Here is a 23,197-nt window from a genome sequence, read left to right as displayed (position 1 = left end):
CACTTTTACTCTGCAATAAGAAATCGCTTTTTACCTTATATTCAACAGGGGTATGTTTGCCCCTGCTAAAGCGCCGCTATCCCGCGGCAGAACCCCCTCCGTGGTGCCCGGAGAGCGCTTCCTGTTGAGGCAGAGCTAATGGCTGTAGCTATGCCTCTCAGCACGTCTATCAGCGCTGATCGCCTCCTCTCCCCGCCCCTCTCAGTCTTCCTTCACTGAGAGGGGGGGGGGAGAGGTGGAGATCCACCGGCTGATAGACCTGCATGGAGGCAGAGCTGCGGCTCATAGCTTTGCCTCCATGAGCAGCAAAATCCACGACCAAGAAAGTCGTGGATTTTGCAGGTGGGGGGGGGGGGGGGGGGGGGTAAAGACCCCTCGTTCCTGCCGCAGGATTGCGGCGTTTTAGCAGGGGAAAACATGCCCATGTTGAATATAAGGTAAGAAGCGATTTTTAATCTCGCTTCAGAGTCTCTTGAACGCAGTAGGATCAGCCATACTATGCCAGGGAAAAAAACACATATATAAGTAGATAAATACTTGATCTACTTACATAACACATGTATCATACTGACCACGTTTTGATTTCAGTGAATGTTATATAGTAAATGACGAGAATTCTGTTCGTGGTGGGGGCCATGTCTTTTGCCCACAGTTAAGGCTAGCTCGTGATGTCATTTCTGCCCTTTACTTTCTTTCTTGTCTCCTCCAATCGCTGAGTCACCTCAGCCTTGCTTGTAAACACAAGTGAGTAGGGGATTAGGTTTCAGATAAGCAGCTGGCAGGGAAATAAAGGGAAGATGAGGAATAGATTATAGATAAAAAGAACCCCCAGCATGCAATTTTTTGGCAACGACTACTAAAGGTCCAGTGCTCCTTAAGTATGCGATAACTCCAAATCATAACAGCAGAAAAAGTTTTGAATGCAGGATTAGCATCTTTATCACTTAGTACACTCAGACCAGTTGCTGTTTGAAATTTGATTTTTAGGGTGACGATACCGCTTTAAGGTAGACATATATCTAGCGATGTATGGGCAGATTCGACCAAGAGACAAATCTCTCTGAAATCAAATCTGATAAGAGAGAGGTCTGTCAGCTGCCCATACACCACTGGTCGATCCGAAATCGCCCTTGTGACGTTGAATCCGGTCGCCTCGCCACCCCGACGCTGTGCTCCCCTTATGTAAATGTGCCCCAGGTGCCCCGTGTAAAGGATACATTACCTGTCCAGGGCCTGCGCTTGTTCCCCGCTGCCTCCGGGATATCTCCTCTGCATACACCTCACGTGGTTTCCTAGTAAGGAAAATATGCAGCTTGGCCGAGGACCAATCACATGCATCCGGCGATGAGGATTCTGATCCAATTCCAAGCTGCTAAGAGTAGACATAAAATCTGCCTCGGTTTAAAATTACGGTGATCTCATTGACTGTGTCTGTTGTTTGCCTGTTATTATGTAAAACACAGTTATTCAAAAACTGTGATATGGGAGTGTCCAAGTGTGCTGGCAGTTAAAGGGAACCTAAACTGAGAGGCGTATGGATGTTTCCTTTTAAACAATACCAGTTGCTTGGCAGTCCTGCTAATCTCTTTAGCTGCAGTAGTGGCTAATTCACACACCTGAAACAAGCATACAGCTAATCCAGTCTGACTTCAGTCAGAGCACCTGATCTGCATGCCTGTTCAGTGTCTCGCTCCGCATCACGTGGTCCCGCCGGCCAATCAGCGCCACTCTGGGAGACCTTATAGGGATAGAGCCGCCTAACGCGGCTCACTCTACCGTCCTCTCTTGCAGCACCATACGATGCATTAGGTGCACGTTATGCGACCTTAACGTGGCACCTAATGCAACGTCTTGGTCTGCAAGTAGCCTTAAAGAACCACTCCAGCAAAAAAAAGTAAGCAGTTAAGATTTGACAGAACCGACAGGTTTTAGAACTAGTCCATCTCCTCTTGGGAGATTCTCTGGGTTTTTCCAGAATGGCAGTTTAACCAGCCACCCTCCCTACTCCCTTGCACACTATTTTGTCAGTTAAGGTGCGTACACACATGCGACTATAGTCGTTTGAAACGATCGTTCCTCGATCATTTCAAACAACCATCGTTTAAAAAAAAACAGCCAACGATCATTAAGTCAAACGATGGACGAGCTAGATCATTAAAAACGAAAGATCTGTCCTGGCGGATTTTTTCCGACAACGATCATTTGCAAATGTAGTACATCGTTGAAAAAAAGCTCGTTCGTACTAGGCTTGACATGCGCATTTCGCTATTTCTCCATGGAACTTTTAATTTTTATGCGCAAGCGCAATAGTTGCTTTACGTGATGTAACGTTCGTTCTAACTATCAGATCGTTACACACCTTTAAAACCTAACTTTACTTAGGTCGTTCTTTCGTCAATTAAAAGTTTGTTCGTCGTTCACAACGAACGATCGTTGTCGTATGTGTGTACGTAGCTTTAGACTTAGCAACTGCCGTTCAGGAAATGGTTTTGAAAACTAAGAAAATCCGGAGTATCCCCCATGAAGGGATGGACTAGTCCAAAACCTGTCAGTTCTGTCAGATTTTAACTGGCTACATTTTTTTTCGCTGGGGTTGTCCTTTAAAGAGACTCTGAAGCGAGAATAAATCTCGCTTCAGAGCTCATAGTTAAACCGCCGCAATAGCGCCGCTAAACGGGGGTCCCTTGACCCCCAAACCCCCCACTGTGACACTTGGTCGCATACTTGGTCGCTCCTGGTGGCAGGGCTAACGGCTGCAGCCCTGCCTCCAGTCGCGTCTGTCAGCGGCGCATCGCCGCCTCTCCCCCGCCCCTCTCAGTGAAGGAAGACTGAGAGGGGCTGGGGAGAGGCGGAGATACGCGCTGACAGACGCGCGTGGGGCAGGGCTGCGGCGGTTAGCCCTGCCTTAACCAGGAAGCGCTCCCCCGCTGCACCGAGGGGATTTGGGGGATCAGGGACCCCCGTTAAGCCGCGGGATAGCGGCGGTTTAGCAGGGGCACACGTGCCCCTGCTATCTATGAGGTCTAAAGCAAGATTTATTCTCGCTTCAGACTCTCTTTAATGCATTGCTCTAGTAATTAGTTACAAGGGCTACTGCTCCGTGCAGCAAAGTCCTACTTCCAGAAAGTGCAGGTTCCAGGGTGGCAAAGAGCAAATTCATCTGACAGTAAATTCATAGTTGCAGGTTAATGTAAATAGGGGGATAATTGCAATAAAAAGTCTGATCTGTTGATAGCGATTTGTAGTGGGAGTTTATTTCGGTTGAATCTGTTTAGTCACCAGTTATGAATCGGCTGCTCCCTCGCTTTGTGTGTCCGACATGAAGATCCGTCTCTTGGTACGCCACTATCTCCGCTTGTTTTTGTGTCCCCAATGTTTTCCCCTCCTCCGTGTTTGTTCCGTATCAATTCTCGCCGCGCTCCGCTTCATTTTCTCGTCTGACAATGAGCCCTGGCGGAATTATGAGGGATATCAGCTGTTACAATGCCGCAATGATCCAAATAAACATGGATGCTTATAAGATTGCGAGAAGGAGATATTTACGGCCCGTCAAAGCGTACCGGTGGCGCCGATAACCTCCGCATGGTTCGTATTTAGTGTCATCCTTCTCTTCTTCCCCTCCAAACCTGTAATTCTCTCTAATCAGGCCTCGCTGTCGGCGGCGATATTTGTGGGCGAGATGCATTATCCTCAGAGTGCCGGACGGCGACTTGTGGAGACGTTATAAATAAGTCCGGGATCGCTTCCCGCCGCCGCTTCTGCGAGGAACGCCACGAGAGATGTGACAGGACGTGTATTTTAGGCTCATTTTTCTTTTATCGGCCTCCGGAAAGCAGACATTGCCAGAAAAAAAAGGAGCACGACTAGGGCCGCGTCTGTAGAAAATGGAGGAGAGAAGCGTTTGTTTCCCGCCTGCAGCCTCCGCTGTGATTTCAGCTGTCATTTATTCTAACACAGCTTCTCAGCTAAATGAGACAAGCTCAATACAGCAGCACGAAGCCAGAGGGAACACAGCGACCAATCAAACCTCTCGTTACCGGAGGAACTTCTCCAATCAAAACTTTTCTCTATGAACTCCCAGATGAGGCACAGATTTAATGTGCATCTAATAGAATTTCATTTTGCGTTAATTAAGCATTAAAAAATTGCTAAATACAAAAATAGGTACTTATCCGTTAGCCGGGCGCATCCAGCAGGTGGCGCTGTCGTTGATAATTACTTCATGTAACAAAACAGTGAATGTAAACGCCGCGGGTGGCGCTAATTGCATTCCTAGTTAAGATAACAATATGTGTATTAAAAAAGTGATTTGATTAAATGAGAAATAAGCCGGCGGCAATGTAACAGATCAAGCCGCCGGCTTCGTGTCTCGCTCCCCCCCCCCTTGCTCTCTCTCGTATAGAACACTGGCAGTCCTGGAGGGGGGTGAGGGACTCGTGTCCCCCAATAGTCGTTCGTCGCAATAAAACAGGCAGGATTCCCTGCCGCGACTAACGACTCTGAAGGGACACGCATGTTCCCCCCAGGGCTCTATACGAGAGAGGGCAAGGGGGGAGGAGAGCGAGACACAAAGCCGGCGGCTTGATCTGTTACATTACCGCCGGCTTATTTCTCATTTAATTAAATCACTTTTTTAATACACATATTGTTATCTCAACTAGGAATGCAATTAGAGCCACCCGCGGCGTTTACATTCACTGTTTTGTTACGTGAAGTAATTATCAACAACAGCGCCACCTGCTGGATGCGCCGGCTAACGGATAAGTACCCAAAAATATGTACTGCACTAGATTCATAAAGTAGCATCTCATCCTTAGCGGCCTACAGCTGCCTGTTGAGTGAATCCACCACACAGGAGAGATAGGGGAGCAAGGGGCACTGACTGCAACAGGTATGCCCAAAAATGTTTTGTTGTGTCCGCCCCCTTTGCAAAGATCTGCCGGCGGCCCTTCACAGTATTTGGCTAACCTCCATCAAGGGAGGGGGAGGGGTACAGGGCCTTGCTCGTGTACATAATGCAGACGAGCATTATACAGTTCCTGTTTCCAGCAGCAGGACAGGACCTCTTCACTCCTGTTCAGTGTACAAGCGGCATACAGCGAATCACCATGCGGCTTCCATCTCTGTATGTCATGTGACAGTGACGGAAGCCCCATAGTGATTGACTGCAAACCACCTGTACACTGAAGAGGAGTGAAGAGGCCCTGTCCTGCTGCTGGAAGGAGGAAATGTATAATGCTCCACTGCCACATTGCATTACATACAGTAATTGCGAAAGCAGAAGTTGCAGAGGCTATTGTTACACCCCTGACAATATCTAAATATCAAAGTCAATTTAAAAGGCATGGTTAGTCTGGTAATGTTGCTATATGTAAAGTTGCTTTCTTTTATCATTCTCCAGTGGAAACTCTTCCTCTCCTGCCACGTTCCTCAAGGCTCTGTCCTTGGACCCGTATACCCCAGAAGAGTCTTTGTACTTGTTTTCCCACGCATGATAATGGTAGAGCCTATACCCCGTTCCATCACATTTTTATCCCCCAGGGGGGGGCGGCCATAAAACATTTTCGGTGGCGTTCATTGTTTGTGATTAACGCACTGGATCGACCACATCAGCTCGAGATTTCCCAGCATCTCAGATCGATACTTTCAACCAATTTCCACCCGAAATCAGACCGATATTTTCCCACGGACCCTGCAGGCAAGCCTCTGCTCTGCATCATGCTGTTTATATTTTTTTTTAACATAATTTTTATTTTCATTTTGCAAAAAGAAAAACCTTTACAAGGTTTCATCCATACAGTGTAATAAGCTTTTCATATACAAATTAACTTGACTTTCTGTGTGCACATATATATCGAAATGCTGGGTTTCAATCGATGACGCGGACAAAACTCTTCTCTATTTTTAAACAGCTTATTTCCAACTTTAAGAATGAGGGATTGATTCTTCCATTAGGTGCTACCTATTGCATAGACTATCCTCCAGGCTTAGCAGGTGTTACCCTTCCCATCCACCCATTTGTATTTTTGATTCATGTTGTCTATAATTTGGAGGGTATTGTATATCCAATCTGGGCTCATGTCTGATAGACCTCTTTTTGCTTTCGGGACCCACTGAGCTGAGGCTAAATCCCTGCCCCCTAAGGTTTTCTCCAGTCTTACCCAGCTTTTGGTATCATCCCCATATTTCCAGTCTAGGGCTCTATTTAGCGCTACCACCTGATAGTATGTTCTAATGTCAGGAAGGCCCAGACCTCCTCTCTCTTTCCTTCTGATAAGGATATTATAGGCTAGTCTGGGGTGTTTACCTTTCCATACGAATTTGATGAATAACGACTTAATTTTAGAGAAAAACTCTTTAGGGAGGGGTATGGGTATCATTGACATAAAGAAGAGGACTCTCGGTAACACGTTCATCTTCAGGATGTTCTTTCGCCCAAACCAGGTAAAGGTATCCCTGTCCCAATTCCCTAAGTCCTTCTTCAGGGCCTCAAGTAGGGGTAGGAAGTTAAGCTTATATAGTGCTTTAAGATCTGAAGGCAATTTGATCCCTAAATAACGTATTGCATCCTGTTTATATGGGAAAGGGTAGTTCTCAGTGATTAATTTAACTTCCCCTGGGTCCATGTTGATTGCTAAGAATTCTGATTTGGACATGTTTATTTTAAAATTAGAGATGAGACTGTACTCCCCTAAGATTTTAAGAAGATTTGGAAGCGTGGTATGCGGATCCCTCATGTAAAAAAGGATATCATCTGCGAATGCAGATAATTTGTATTGTTGAGAACCTATCTCTACGCCCTTGACCTCCCGACTCCCTCTGATTTCTCTAAGTACTGGTTCCAGAGATAGCACAAACAGTGGAGGAGACAGTGGGCAGCCCTGCCTGGTGCCGTTGCTTATTGTAAACCTCTCTGACAGAATTCCATTCACACGGACCCTAGCGTTGGGTTTTGAGTACAAGGCCATTATCCAGTTTTGCATGTTCGGTTTCAAACCAATATGCTGCAGAAGTACTCTTAACAAGGTCCAGCTCACCCTATCAAACGCTTTTTCCGCATCAGTAGACAGTATCATCAAGGGCGAGCTGGACCTCTGTGCCCAATGCATCACATTTAAAGCCTTACTTGCATTATCTCTGGCCTCTCTTCCTTGTATGAAACCTGTCTGATCCAAGTCCACTAGCTTGGGGAGTGCGTCGTTTAACCTGTTTGCAAGTATCTTTGAGAAGATTTTTACATCTAAATTGATAAGCGAAATCGGTCTGTAGCTTTGGCACCAGGCAGGGTCTTTCCCCTCCTTAGGGAGCACTACAATATGTGCCTCTAGGCTTTGTGGCTGAAAGTTATCTCCATTCGCCAGTTTATTAAAAAAAAAGTGAGCATAGGGTTCATGAGTGTGTGGAGGAATGTTTTGAAATATCTTTTGGTGAGACCGTCTGGTCCCGGACTTTTACCATTAGGCATATTTTTGATTATTTCCCCAATTTCTTCCGCCAGGATGGGTGCATCTAGCACTTCTGAGTCGTCTAACGGCAGTGTGGGCATAGCTACCTTATGTAAATATTTTTTTACTTTTTGCGTTAGAATTGTTTGTGTATGAGGTGTTCTCTGCTGTTCTATATTATATAGTGAGGAGTAGTACTGTTTAAAGATCTCTGCTATTTTCTGTGAGTGATTTACCAATTGTCCCTGAGAATTCTTTATTTGGCTTACAAATGCTCTTTCTCTTTTTGCTGCCATGGCTCTAGCCAACATCTTCCCCGTTTTATTGCCATACTCATATGCCTTAGCTATCCAAAGTCTCTGTTGTCTCTGTACCCTCTGATTTATTAATTCCAACAGCTTATTTCTTTCTATTTTTAGGGTCCGCATTCCTTCCCTGGTTTAGGTTCTCTCATGCATCTCCTCCATGTTAGTTATTGAGTCAATGAGTTTTTGGTATAATGTGTTATATTCTCTTTTCTTTTGTGAGCCTATTTTTATCAGTTCCCCTCTTATTACTGCCTTGTGACATTCCCAAACCGTGCTTGATGCTACTTTATCCGTGGCGTTTTCCCGGAAATAATTTTTTAGGGTTTTTTGTAATGATTTAATTGTCTCGTCATTGTCCAAAAGAGACTCATTCAAACGCCAGTGCCATTGATTTTAAGGGATATCCTTTAAGGCTAACTCGAACCACACTGCTGCATGGTCAGATATAGTTTGGCATTCCATCCCCGCTTTTCAGAATCAGAATCAGAATCGCTTTTATTCGCCGAGTGCGCTGTTGGCGCCCTCGGAATTGGTTGTGGTACACATGGCAATGGCGGAGAGCAAAAAGAAATAAGACATACATACATAAATACATGCATTAACAGGTATATCAGCATAACATTGGTGCATAGTTACAGGCGGGGGCTAGAGTCAGTGTTGGCGACTGGGGAACTGCGTTGTGCATGGGCTAAGCTTGAGGGGACCAGGTGGGTGGAGTGTTCGGGGGGAGTGTTCAGGATTAGGACTGCCTGGGGAAAAAAGGTGTTTCTACGCCTCGTGGTTCTGGAGCGGACTACTCTGAAGCGGTGGCTCTGAAGGGGCTCAAAGAAGTGGCTTCCCGGGTGGGAGAGGTCTTGGGAGATCCTGCTGGCTCTTCTCATCATTCTGGCAGCGTGGAGGAGATCGAGAGGGGGCAGGGTCGTGCCAATGATCTTTTCCGCAGCGCTGATTACTCTCTGAAGTTTGTACTTGTCTCTAGCGTTGGCCCCCGTATACCAGACAATGATGGAGGAGCAGAGGATAGACTCGACTGTTGCGGAGTAGAAACTGGTGAGCAGAACACGTGGGATGCCAAATTTCTTCAACTGGCGTAGGAAAAATAGCCTCCGCTGGGCATTTTTCTGGATTCTGGTGGTATTTTGCCCCCATCTTAGGTCACTGGTGATGGTGGTGCCCAGGAACCGAACACTTGGAGCCCTGGAGACTTCAGTCTCCTCAATGAGAACTGGTGGGAGGGCGGGAGGGAGTTTTCTGAAGTCTACAATTAGTTCGACAGTCTTGGATGCATTGAGGACGAGATTGTTCTCCTTGCACCAGTTGCAGATCCTCTCAATCTCACTGCGGTAGGCCTGCTCTTCGTTGCTGCTGATGAGACCGATGATGGTTGTGTCATCCGCGAATTTGATGATCTTAACGGAGTCAGCAGTTGAGGTGCAATTGTTGGTGTTAGTATCGCTCCCAAAAAATATTGGTCTATGTAACATCGATCTATTCTTGTGTAGAGATCATGAACTGAGGAATAGTAAGAGTAGTCCCTGTGTAATGGGTATAAATATCTCCAGCAGTCTACCAGGTGCTGCGCTCTTAAAAGTTGGTTTAGTCTCCTTATAGCAGACATTGGCGTTGATGTGACCCCTGTGGACGAATCAATAGACGGATTGCTTAACATGTTATGGTCACCTCCCCATATCAAGCATCCCTCACGAAACCCCTGCAATTTGGCTATAACATGCTTAAAGAAAGGAATCTGTTTCTGATTGGGCGAATAGACATTGACTATCGTATATTTTTGTCCTGCGGCTTCCCCTTTAATCATCACATATCTCCCTAGATCATCTATCAAGCTATCCGTTATCTGAATTGGGCAATCTTTGCTGAGGGCAATGGCTACCCCTTTTGCTCTCCATATTGGTGATGAACCCAGAAACCACCTATCGAGTTGTCTCAATGGTAAATAAGGAGGAATGCCTATTTTAAAATGTGTTTCCTGCAAGAGTAGAAAAACAAAAGTTTGCTTTCCTAAAACAGAAAGAATTTGCGATAATTCAGGTTGGAGTGAGCTCGAGATGTCTCCCAGGCACCACTGCTGAATATATGCAAATTAACCATTGTACCCTTAGAAGCTAAACACACCTCCAGAACCGATGGAATGCAATGATGTGTCAGCTTGTTAATATGTACAGAGCCATAATAATCCAACATGCATACAGACTGTTTCGGATTGTTTGATCCTCATCAGTGCATGGCATGGATTAATTTGGCTCTATGGAGTAGGGCTTGTAAATCCGAGAGGCACAGACTAACCAGCAAGCTCATGGTGACCCAGAACTCATTGGGGTGTGTAAGGGACTACAATGGTCCTAAAAGCCCCCTTACTAAGATGTTAAGAAAAACAAAAGTTTGCTTTCCTTAAACAGAAAGAATTTGCGATAATTCAGGTTGGAGTGAGCTCGAGATGTCTCCCAGGCACCACTGCTGAATATATGCAAATTAACCATTGTACCCTTAGAAGCTAAACACACCTCCAGAACCGCTGGAATGCAATGATGTGTCAGCTTGTTAATATGTACAGAGCCATAATAATCCAACATGCATACAGACTGTTTCGGATTGTTTGATCCTCATCAGTGCATGGCATGGATTAATTTGGCTCTATGGAGTAGGGCTTGTAAATCCGAGAGGCACAGACTAACCAGCAAGCTCATGGTGACCCAGAACTCATTGGGGTGTGTAAGGGACTACAATGGTCCTAAAAGCCCCCTTACTAGGATGTTAAGAAAAACAAAAGTTTGCTTTCCTAAAACAGAAAGAATTTGCGATAATTCAGGTTGGAGTGAGCTCGAGATGTCTCCCAGGCACCACTGCTGAATATATGCAAATTAATCATTGTACCCTTAGAAGCTAAACACACCTCCAGAACCGCTGGAATGCAATGATGTGTCAGCTTGTTAATATGTACAGAGCCATAATAATCCAACATGCATACAGACTGTTTCGGATTGTTTGATCCTCATCAGTTTGATCCTCCTGCAAGAGTAGAATTTGCGGTTTTAACCTCCTCATCTCCACCCAGAGCTTCGATCTCTTGTTTGGGGAACTTAGTCCCCTTACGTTATATGTAAGAACCTTCAGTTTGTCGCTTTTATTTTCCATCTCTATAGTCTCTAGCGTAGTTTAATCCCTGTAACCCGTGATCCCTATATGTTATCCCATTTCTAACCCATTTAGCACTAAGTGTGCATGAGCTTATCGCTCTCATCCACCCCTTATGTCGGGGAGACCTACTGGGGGTAAATGGCCACATGGTGAGGAAAACTATCCCTTCCATCCCGGAACCTATTATACATCTACATTTAACACCTTAGTTCCTATCTTATGGCTTAACATATTTGGGAACCTATATGTATGTATATGTCTATATATAGCTCTACAATTGCAATAAAACATTTGTATATAAAAAGAAAACAGAAGATTCTTAACGTGTGTGGGTAAACCCTTGGCCCACACGGATGCCTGAGTATTATATTACAGGTCAGCCATGTCTAGCCAGAGTGTGTCCGCGCTCCTTTAAGTCAGATGTTCAATCAGTTCTGATAAGTCCCATTTGTTGCACGCTTGTGCAGATTCTGGTACTGTTCATAACAAATAGGTATATCAACTAACAGTCTGACCTTAAGCATCTGGAAAAGCGCTTTTGCTCTTTCTGGTCCCTCTCTACTCACAAGTTTTACCACGTGGCTATCCTTGCGAATCTTGTTGAGAGTTGTTTTCAGATCTGCTTTTCCTTTTATTGTATCCTTGTCGTTGCCATCTTTCTCTCTGTGGCAACTGTGGCAGATCCTTTGCTTCTCTCCAATCCTCAAAATCCACTTTAGATAAATCGAGTTTATCCAAAAAGTCCTCAAGATCATCTTTGGTGCGGAGTGTGGCTGTCTTACCCGCCACTGTTGCGGTGAGTGCGAACGGATGGCCCTATTTATAGATACCTCCTGATTTCCGGATCTCCTCCAGAAGAGGCTTAACCGCCTTTCTTTGCAACAGAGTGCCTCTTGAAATATCCGGGTAGAAATAAAGCTTGGCCCCGTCAAAGTCTAGGTGTTCTCTGTCTCTCATTTTTTGAAAAATCAGCTCCACTTCGGTAAATCTCAACAGCCTACAAATGACATCTCTGGGTTTCGCTGGGTCCACATTCCGCGGCATAAGGGCCCTATGGACCCTCTCTATATCTATGAGGTTTTGTGCCGGGCGTTCCATAATTATATTGAATACATCTGTTATTGTTGGCTTTAATTCTTCTGAACCTGTTGCCTCTGGAAGTCCCCTGATTCTTATATTTTGTCTCCTAGCTCTATTTTCCTGGTCATCCATTTGTGTGCGTAATAAATCTAATTCTTTATCTTGCTGCGTCACTTTCTTTCGTACGGCTTCCATGTAAGTATGGGCGTTGTCCTCATTTTCTTCCAGGTTCAGCACTTTTTGCCCTATATAAGAGATGTCTTTATGCAGCCCATCGAGCTCCCTTCTAAACAACTTCTCTATGCGAGTGGCAAAATTCTCCAGATCATTTAACGTGGGGAGACCCTGTATATATTCTCTCAGCCCTTTTACCTCGGAGGCCAGATCTGTCCCTTTACTTATTCTCCTCCCGGAATATGTCTGCTCTGTGTCATGTTTCGGGGAGTCACCCACCTCAGAATTGGGTCTCTCATATTCCTCCTCCGAATCAGTGCGGTATCCGGGTGAGTCCCTATGTTGGCTGCGACTCCTTGCTTGTGTGTTTTTGGGCTGTCTTGTCTCCCCACTCTGTTCTCGTTCTGAGCGCTGCGAGTTCCTGTCAGGTGCCATCTTAGATGAAGAAGCTCCGGCCTCTCCTCTGTTGTCTCGGAAGAAAGTGCTGATTCCTGGAGTGTTGGCCGATTTTTTTCCCGGTATCTTTGTTCCCCTTCTTGGGTGGCATCCCTTCTCTGTGTCAACGACCTCGGATTTGCCTCGGTGTCAATGCTTCTGCTTAATTTCTCGGTTCCGGGACAGGAGCAATCTCAAGCACGTCCTCACTCTCCCATGTCCGGACACGCCCCTATGCTGTTTATATTTACCAACTTGCCCACCCTCTAATTACTTTGTAATTAGGCATTGATTGCCCTCGGCCAGCCTAGTGGTTCACATTGCCTTATACAAAAACATGTACCAGGCACTGTACCAGCCCTAAATCATTAAATGAGGCAGCGTGGGGAGAAATTTCCCCCCTGAGCCGTCCCTCCGGATCCAGCCGACAGGCTTGCAACATCCTCTGCCATCGATCCTGCCTCAGATGCTGAGCTGCTCCTTGTCTCTTGCATGCTGCTGTGCTGGGCAGCCTGCTGCTGCAAACGCTGATCCTGTCCATCTCCTCTCCTCCGATTTAAACCCCGGCCTTGCGCTGCGACTCCTCCCTTCTTGCTTTTCTTGGTGGAGCTCCTGCTCCCACCACGGGTAGACTGGGCTGCCGCCACGGCTTGGGAAGAGGTGGCGCCCGCATGTCTGGTGTCCTTTTGCTGGCTTGCTTGACCTGCCGTGCAGAGCGGGGGTCAAGAGCCACGGCAGATCTGGAATTTGAAGCCGGCGAGGCAGCGGGGGGTGGTTGGGCTGCACCTCGCAGGGCGAGCTCCGCCTGTGCTGGGGATTCCTCCCGGCAGTCCCGCTGGCCGAAGCATGGGAACGCTTGGCAGGGGGAGCCAGAGGGTCCTTTGCAAAGCTCCCATTGCGGCGCTGAGCTCGCGGGGAAGAGTCCGGGCTGAGCCGCTCGAGACTTCCTCTTTCCTCCCTCCTGCTGGCCGGACATCCCTGGAGCCATAGCGGCAAGCTGAACCTGCACCCAGTCTGGCCCCCTGGCCTTAGCTTCAGTCCTGATTCTAGCCACAAGGTCCTCCACGACATCCATCACAGCAAGCGAGGCACAGCACAGCTTCTTCACCTCGAGCTTGCTGAGCTGAGAGGGACCGCCCACCACACTTATACCCCTCTTGCCCAGGCCATCCCTTTCCTGCCAGACCTAGACTCCTTCTCCCCACCCACTATCATTAACCCCTGCTTTCCCGGGAAGGCTACCCTATCATGTGGGGCCCTCCACACTGTGATGCACTCCGGTTCCAGCCCCTTCTCTTCTGTTTCAAACCTCAGAACTCTGCTATTCACACTCACCTACCCAACTTTCTCACTGTTAATTATCTCCAATTAAACTAAGTACACTCATTAGAGGAAAGATATTGCATACAAATTCCTGATGAACAACCCTGACTTTCCACCAGCACTACCAATCCACTGGCTTGTATCCAACAGACTAGATGCAGGCACTCGTCTATCGGATATTCAGAAGCGGAATTTAGTACATGAACACAGCTTAGTTTGGTGCAGGCTTCAAATCCAAAGTTACATGAATAGCTTAGCTTCAAAGGGAGGAAAGATTGGATGGGAAACAAATGACTTGGAAAAGTAAACCTTATGCCCTGATACTGGAGAGGAGGAGGCACCCCAAAATAATCTTGTGGCAATGAATATGATAGTAATAAAATAGCTTACCTCAAGAAAGGACAAATCCTGAGTGAGGTAATAAAATGTAATGAAAAAAGGCACTCCTGGTTCGCATATCCTGTACCAAAGACACTGTTATTGATCTGATGAAGCGGACTGTAATCCGCGAAATGCGTAACCTCATCAGTGTCTGAATTTCAATAAATGGTTTAATATAGTGAGTAGGAGTGGGCAGGGGAGGTTCAGGGTGGTATGAGTGTGTGTGAGAATGATATGTTATGGCTTCACTCATTAACCACTCATTAACCACAATAATTATACTAGTTCCCGGGCACTACCCCGCCCCCTGCCACACTTAACCCTGTCCTGTACCCGGCTCGCCTGCCTTATCATGCAGGGATTCCCCTAAGTCCTGCGTCCCCTTCATCCATCTCTCACTTGGTAATGGGCAAGGACTATATGCCTCCAGGACCATACTTCAACCATCCCCCCGTAACACCCCTCCCCCCCCCCCCATAGACAGACAAACAATTAAAACAGCCGGACTGCTTAGCTAATTGGATAAAATAGGCCAAAGCAGCCCTTCTTTATTTAAATCAACCAAATTAACAATTCTTATAAAGAACAACAAATTATAACCAAATTGAGGTGAGGCATCCGGAGGCCTACCATTTTACCACCATGAAATTATTTTGGGCAAGCAGCCTGTCCGGCCCCCAGTCGTGGTCCCGGCTCAGGGACAGTTGATTGCCCCCACCTCTTCTGCAACAGCAGAGCTTTCCTTTGGACACTAGGTGTTTTGCCCCGCGGCAAACCCTTCACGAAAAAACACACCATAAACTGACCTCCGGAGACCTCACCCCGCCACAGAGAGCGTGCTTGACCTCCTTAAGCCCGCGATACCTCCACCAACTTGAGTGCTCTCTGAATGCCATCCTGCAGGCCCAGAGCCCACATATCGATCCCTACCGCGTTCAAATGAATGCCGTCAGCTCTTATTAAGTACAAAATCGCGTCGTCCACCAGCTCCCTGTGACGAATCGCTAACCACCCATTCCTCACCATAAATTGTGCAATAGCCCTGTTCAATTTTGACCGTGCTTTGTTTATTTTGTCAACCGATCTGGCCAGCCTCCAGGATGTTCTGGCCACTATGTCGGACCACACTACTACCATGTCAGGGAACTCCCTCCTAATCCGCAACACATCAAACTTGATGTCCTGCTTCAAGGATCTAGCCGATCTGGCGGCCAAATAATTGCCGCCCGCGTGCACCACCAGCACGTCCGGGGCCCGATCCAATCTGGAGTACTTGTGAATTTCCGTCAACACTTTTGACCACAGCATACCCGGAAACCCCAACCATCGTACCAACACTTTACCTCTTGGAAAGCCCAATTGACGGCCTTCAGGCCTGACGTCCGCTCTCCTGGCACCCCAAGCCACGTAGGAATGTCCCAAAATCCAAACCAGTAGGGGTGGGGAACCATCTGGTAACACAAGAAAAGATAAAGCGGAGGAAGGAAGGAGGAGGGGGGGGGGGGGGGATTTGAGTAGGGGGTGGAGAAGCGAGAAAAAAGGAGGGGGGGAAATCTCAGTAACTTGCACAGACATAACAAATGCAACTTAACATCTTAGATCTTACACTAAATGCGGCCTGACATAACCCAAAAACTTTTTGGATTCCCACCAGCCGATGCGCTTCACCATCACACTACTTAGTCCCCACCTGGCGGCCTCTGTGGCCGCCTCGATCCTGAAAGAATGGGAAGCAAACTGCTTTGCCGGTAAACCCAAATGGGTCAAACATGCCCGAAAAACAGCCACGAATTGGTACCGAGACAATGAAGAGCCATCCCCATGGCACAAAAAGGATACACCTGACTGATTTCGCTCCGCCAGGAATTCCCTAATCGCCGCAACTGGGCAAATCTTTGAACCCGGAATTGGCGATAAAACAACTGTGAAACCCTTCCCTGCCTGGTCCGTTTTGGATTTTCTGAGATGCACTCTCAGTCCCTCCCCCAACAATGCCACATCGTCAGCTAACAAACCACCGTGTGTCCATTTTGCCGGGCTAACCACCTCACTTATTCTAAAAGCCCCGAAAAATGCGAACGTAAACGCCGCTTTGAACAATAATACCTCTTGTTGTGATGTAGACACCGCCGGCAAAAGATCCACCAGCGAACCCAACACTTCAAATTTCACTGGCCTGCGAGAGTCCCGTGCTTTGGAACCCAAACGAAACCCCTTCATAGCTTGCCTAACTAAAAATTCCTTTGTCACATCTCTAAACCCATGCAGCTTAAACATAAAGGCAAGCCCAGCCAGTTTCCTGGGCATGGCCGTCGCCGATATACCTTGAGAAAAGCCGTTACCAATAAAGTAAATCAGCAAACATAGGCGATCTTCATCCGATGAGCAACTCATTTGGCGCGTTAAGCCGTTCCATTGCTCCCAGACCCCGGTGTATGCTGCCCAGGTAGATCTCAACAACGACCTCTGAATCAACGAAGCGACCGCCCTCCCGGAATTAACCACACCGCATCCGGGCAAGGATACCCCTGATCTTCCACGTCCAGTGCTGCCGCTTGAAACCTCTCCCACTGAAAACGAGAGAGAGCATCGGCGATAGTATTAGTGCATCCCGGACCATGCACGGCTGACACAAACATGTTCAAATGCAAACAGCACAAAACCAGATGTCGCAACAAGCGCACCACCTGTGGTGACGAGCTGGACACATTATTAATGGCACCCACCACTCCCAGATTATCACAGTGAAAACTGATTTGCCGATTTCTAAAGAAATCACCCCATAACTCCACTGCAACCACGATCGGGAATAGCTCCAACAACAGAAGATTTTTTGTAAAACCGGCTTCTCTCCACTCCGCCGGCCATGCCGCCACGCACCACTTACCTCCAAAATAAGCGCCAAATCCATGGGCCCCCGAAGCATCGGTATACAGTTCAATTTGGAAATCCTCAACCGTATCGATAACCACACTCTCAGGTCTTCTCTGTGTTCGGACGTAATCCTAATCCTATGGTGCGGGGATTTTACCCCTGAGGTTGCCACCGCCAAAAGTCTGCAAAACACCCTACTCATGGGGATAATGCGACACGCGAAGTTAAACTTACCCAACAGTGATTGCAGGGATCGCAGGGTAACCTTCTTAGACTCCAGAACCAGGATGATTGACCCGCGTAGGTCCTCAATCTTCTCCTGAGGCAATCTACACTCCATAGCCATGGAATCGATTTCCACGCCCAAAAACTTCATAGTAGTAGCAGGCCCCTCGGTCTTGTCCCTAGCCAACGGAATTCCAAAATTCTCACATATGTGTTCTATTGTAGCCAACAATTGCGCACATATTGGAATCAGGCGGGCCTAAAAACAAAAAATCGTCAAGGCAGTGAATAACCAAATTCACCCCCGCGATGTCCCTCACTACCCATTCCAAAAACGAACCGAATTTCTCGAAGTAAGAGCAGGAAATCGAACACCCCATAGGGAGACAAAGATCAGCATAGAATTCGTCATTCCACACACAACCCAAGAGCCGTGAACTCTCCGGGTGAACTGGAAGCAATCTAAAGACTGATTCAATGTCGGACTTAGCCAACAAAGCTCCACGCCCTAACTTACTTACGACAATGTATGGCTACGTCAAAGGACGTATAAGCCACTGAAGCCTCAAGGTCGCTGATGCCATCGTTCACTGACGAGCCTCTTGGGCAGGAAAGGTGGTGTATCATGTGGAACTTATCCGGTTCTTTCTTGGGCACAATTCCCAGCGGCGATACTACCAAATCTTCAAAAGGCTTCTCCCTAAAAGGACCTGCCATTCGACCTAACGCCACCTCTTTTCCCAACTTTTCTGCCACAACCTCAGGCATTTCCCTGGCGGATTTCAAATTAACAGAACGCGAACTTTCTGAAGTGGAACAAGAACTGGGGATCACAAAACCGAACTGGAAACTGTTCGCCAAGAAGGTTCCCGCTTCCCTGTCGGGATACCTACTTAGAAAAGGAGCCATCGCATCCACTCTCACCGGCGTCGTCCCTCTTTGGATGAGATTCACTACCCCACGACTTTGCTGGTTTTGAGCACTTGCTGGCGGGGTGATTTCCATTGCACGAGGAGCATTCATGTCGAAAGCGGCATGATCCACCAAACTTGCAGGCTCCCCCGTTGTACTGCCAGCACTGCCCCTTTCGCTTACCTGTTTGCTGCCCAGCGGTTGACGACCCACTAACTGTGGCAAGAAAGGACTGGGAACCCCGAGTTGCAATCGTCAGATTCATCCACAATATCATATCCTTGTGATCCCAACGTACTACGGGCCGCAACGCTTTTTTCTGCCTAAACAATTCGTCATAGCGGAGCCAAGCATTGCCTCCGTATGAGTGATACGCGTGGCCAATTGAGTCCATGTAGCAGAACAGACCAGTGCAAAATTCCGGCTGTTTTTCGCCGATTACCCCTGCCAGGATGGTAAAAGTCTGAAACCAGTTTTGAAATGTTCTCGGTATCAAACGATACCTCCGCTTTTTCTCCTCCTTCTTACTCTCGTCAGGCTTCATTCTGTCGAGGTTAAATTTCTCCAGAGGAAGGAGGGAAAATATCTCTACGTACTCACCCCTCCAGATGCGCTCTCGTACCTCCTGTTTCAAATAAAGGCCCTTCCACACATAAATACATCTCCATACGAGCCGCGTCCGCTAGACGGACATCTTTGTCTGACGTGCCCGCCAAAACGACACTAGAGCCTGTTGCTGCTACGGATGCAATTGGTGCCTGCGGGACCACCGACTGTACAATTGTTGCCCCCCCAGACGCAGTACCAGCCAAGGGAGCTGAACCCGTCCAGGCCACCTCCGGGGGAATGAGGGCCGATGAGCCTGAGCTCTTAGCCATAACATCCCTGATGGAAACCATTACCGAATTCAACAATGCTAAAGCGGTATCTGCCGCTACACTACCCCCGATTGCCTGCGGTAATCCTTGGTCCCCTGTCCCCGCCGTGCTCGGCGGGGTAACTAAACCCCCAACTCCTGCAACCCCCCCGCCGACACTCGACCCACCATCTACAACAGCACTAGGCAAAGGATTTAAAACAACTTTTGGTACAGCATGAATAACATTTAAGGGTGCTGGCTCACCGAGCTGCATCGGACGTCCGTCCCGATCAGCGGGCAATCCCGATCCTTGTCGTGGCAGGTCCTCGTCTTCAGAGGAGGAGATCTCGCCTTCAGATCTCGACTCCAAACCTGGATCAGATGACTGCTGGGCGGAGGCTGCCGGGGAAGGAGACCTGGTTCTCCTGGCAGCGGAAGTTCCATGTCCTTTCTTGCGGGACCCCTTCGCAGTGCCCTTGGGGTTGCTTTTTGGGGGAGCAGGCGCCTTGCCCCTGCTACTCCCCGAGCTCTGACTATTCCCCCGCCGGGCAGCACCAGGGGGTGCTGCCGTGATACCACCGGCCGTGGAGTTGGACGCCCGTGGAGGGTGGGCCGCCCTGGCCTGAGTGGGTGCTGGTCCTGTTCCCAGTCGGGCAGCAGCAGGGGCTGCTGCCGTGGTTGCACCTTTGGAGGGAGCTGTTCTGCCGGAGGCCTTGCCCTTGCCTCTCCTCCTGCCCTGTGAGCTCCGTTTCTTGGCGGGATACCTCCCGCCCGACTGACCAGAAGTGGAGCCGGAAGCTGTGGCAGCGGGCGGAGGGTCCCCGAGGGGGCTCCCATGCCGGCGGCGTGCTCGCGGGGTAACGTCCGGGCTAAGCCGCTCCGGCGGCCTAGACCTGCGCGGACGTGCTGGCTCTGCGGGGGGGGGGAGGGGGGGGGCGCCGAGGGGCCAGGCTGGCTGCCTGCAAGCTGCTCCTGCACCCAGCGGGCCCCGTTCGCCACTGCTGCCTAGTGGACTATCCGCATTAAGTCCTCCATGCTGGACATACTGGCTCGGAGCAGACGCGCGTGATACACTTTTTCCTCTTGAATACAACTTCTGAGAGCAGAGGGAGATAGGTAAAGGACAATAGTTCATGTATTTTCAATCAGGGACACTTAATGGGCTAACCAGTATAGAACTGGGCAGCACGGTGGCGTAGTGGTTATTATCGTTCTTGCATTGCAATTGCTTTGTCCTCGGTTCGAATCCCAGCCAGGTCGACATCTGCAAGGAGTATGTACAGTATGTTCTCTCTGTGTCTGCGTGGGTTTCCTCTGGGCCCTCCGGTTTCCTCCCACACCCCAAAAACATACAGATAAGTTAATTGGCTTCCCCTAAATTGGCCCTCTATACACTGACACATACACTACATGATATAATCATATGACTATGGTAGGGACTAGATTGTGAGCCCCTTTGAGGGACAGTTAGTGACAACACAATATATATATAATCTGTACAGCACTGCGTAATATGTTGGTGCTATATAAATACTTAAATAAATAAATAAAACAAATGTAACATTTATAACATTAATTAAAAGAGACTGAAAAGCATTCTGTAGTGTGTCTCTGCCCTAAATGTCATAATCAAGATCAAATTGAATGAATGTGCTATAATGAAAAAATCCATGATTTAAATCAATGAAAAACCTTGTGCCTTCACTATTTCTCCTGAAAACCGTAGGGAGTGCTGAGGTTGTTGAGGTGCTGAGGTTGCGATTGCAACGGGGCCCCGAGGGGCCCTCCCTCTACCTTTGTATTCGCTCTCTATTGGTCCTGTGCTGGTAATGATCACGTCTATAGATGCTTTGAATAGTAGTAATCACTAGCAAGCTGTTCCCCATCCTCTCCTTGCACCTCTGGCACTGTGGTTGTCCTTGGCACCCTGTCAATTGTTATGTATAGAGTGCTTGGGGGGGCCCAATATAAAACTTGCACTGGGGCCCTTAGCTCCTGAAACCAGGTGCAGCCCACTAAAAACACAATCTGGGCAGAGGTGACACAGAGGGGGACACTGGAGGCACATGGGGGCACAGAGGAGGTACAGGGGACAGAGATGGCACAATGTTCCGACATAAGAATAGATTCAGGTTAAAAACGAACCTACAGTCCCTATCTCGTTAGTTAACCGGGGACTACCTGTATAATGAATTGTATGTGTAGTACGGATAATGAATAAAACATTAGTAGCAGAGAAAAGAGTCTCTTATTTTTATTTTTAGTTATATAGCTTTTTTTTTATAACATTGCATCATTCTGTCATATTTACAGTTTACAAACTACACTCTGCATTTTAAAATATAAAACAGAGCAGAGCTGATGACCCTTTGAACTTTCCTGCAGTAAAAGTAAAACAAAGATCTTGTAATATAAAGATTTGATACTTACCCGGGGGCTTCCTCCCGCCCCATAAACACTGAGTCCCTCGCCGTCCTACTGCAGTCTGCCATTCAGCCGCGATCAGCCCCGGTAACTGGTTCAGTCGCGTCAGTCCGGGTCTACTGCACATGCGTGGGAAGTCTGGGCATGCGCAGAAGACGCAGACTGGACCCGACTGAGCCTGTTACCGGGCTGATCGCGGCTGAACAGCAGACTGCAGTAGGACGGCGAGGGACTCAGTGTTATGGGGTAAGTATCAAATCTTTACTTTACAGGATCTCTGGTTTACTTTGAACAACCAAGAAACCGTGAGATAAGTGCTTCAGAAAACAGGACTGTATCTGACCCAAGTTGGTTGGAGAGCTCAGAGCAGGTCTTTTTACATAGATAACAACTGAAGTTTCTTAACTTCCTGCACTGGAAACAATATGAGATTATTTTCTTTGCTACTAATGTACTACACATAGGGCTCGATTCACAAAGCGGTGATAACCCAGTTAAAGACTTTAGGCGTGATAACCATTTTTATCATGCCTAAACTCAGTTTAGGCATGATAAGTTTAGGCATGATAAGTTTAGGCATGATAAGTTTAGATAAGTTTGGATCGCGCGCAAAGTCCCGCACGCAAAGCAGCGCCATTAAACTCTATGCAAAGTGCACCAGACTTTGCTTGCGCAAAACTTTTGATCAGCTGTGCACTGCGGTGCTAACCCAGTTGGTACTTAAACTTATCACGCCTAAAAACTTATCACACCTAAACTTATCACACCTAAACTTATCATGCCTAAACAGAGTTTAGGCGTGATAAAGGGCTTTTCACTAGCGTGCTAACTGTTAGCACCGCTTTGTGAATCAGGCCCATACAGTTCATTATCTCATAAGTTTATTTTCGCTTCAGGTTTGCTTCAATCTGTTTAGATTACCCAGGAATATGATTTTGTCTGGTGAAATTACTGACATTTGGTTGATGTGTTATTTTCTGTCCTCCCCAGACCATGAAAGAACAACACACGCAAGAGAAATGGTTCCACGGTCGGATGTACGAGGGACGCTACATGGCGGAGCGCCTGCTGCAGGAATACTGCGCCGAGATGGGGGGCAAAGATGGCACCTTCCTTGTGAGAGAGAGCGAGGCCTTCCGGGATGATTACACCCTCTCCTTCTGGTACGGCTCCCGCTACTTCCTGTATGAGAGATTTGTGTCATGTGCGGAACTCAGGAAATATTTACCAAGCTGGGAGGAGACAATGAACCATATCCAACAAACATGACTGCAAGGCAGCAAAAATCTGAAGCCCTCATCGGATTATATATAAAATATAGTGAGGTTCATAAAAGGTAGTATATTCTATGCATCTTTAGTCACAGCCCTGTGTACTGATCTCTTCTACCTACAGTCACTCTGTGCCTGTACTGATAGTAAACTAGCTGCAGTGTGTGCTGATCTCTACTACCTCTAGTATGTACGTATAAGCTGTTACTGTGTGCCTATACTGATAGTAAACCATCTGCAGTGTGTGTTGATCTCTGCTGCCTCCAGTATGTACAGTATGAGCTTTTACTCTATGCCTGTACTGATAGTAAACTAGCAGCAGTGTGTGCT

At 47.6% G+C, this 23,197-nt stretch overlaps 2 protein-coding genes across 7 annotated transcripts in view; one reads left to right on the top strand and one right to left on the bottom strand.

Annotated features, from left to right (window-relative positions):
• SDR42E1 (short chain dehydrogenase/reductase family 42E, member 1) overlaps positions 1-23,197 on the bottom strand; it is a 326,449-nt gene that overhangs the window by 185,518 nt on the left and 117,734 nt on the right. The gene's annotated exons all lie outside the window — the stretch shown is intronic.
• PLCG2 (phospholipase C gamma 2) overlaps positions 1-23,197 on the top strand; it is a 239,888-nt gene that overhangs the window by 150,907 nt on the left and 65,784 nt on the right. For all 6 annotated transcript variants that reach the window (XM_068259935.1, XM_068259934.1, XM_068259930.1 and 3 more), the window contains exon 17: positions 22,587-22,759. In XM_068259935.1, the coding sequence (XP_068116036.1) occupies positions 22,587-22,759 (173 nt within the window). The remainder of the gene's footprint in view (positions 1-22,586; positions 22,760-23,197) is intronic.

Source organism: Hyperolius riggenbachi, chromosome 11 (assembly GCF_040937935.1).
Source record: "Hyperolius riggenbachi isolate aHypRig1 chromosome 11, aHypRig1.pri, whole genome shotgun sequence".
In the NCBI taxonomy this organism is placed as follows: Eukaryota; Metazoa; Chordata; class Amphibia; order Anura; family Hyperoliidae; genus Hyperolius; species Hyperolius riggenbachi.
Note: the sequence above shows the minus strand (reverse complement) of the source record. Positions and strands in the feature narration are given on the sequence as shown.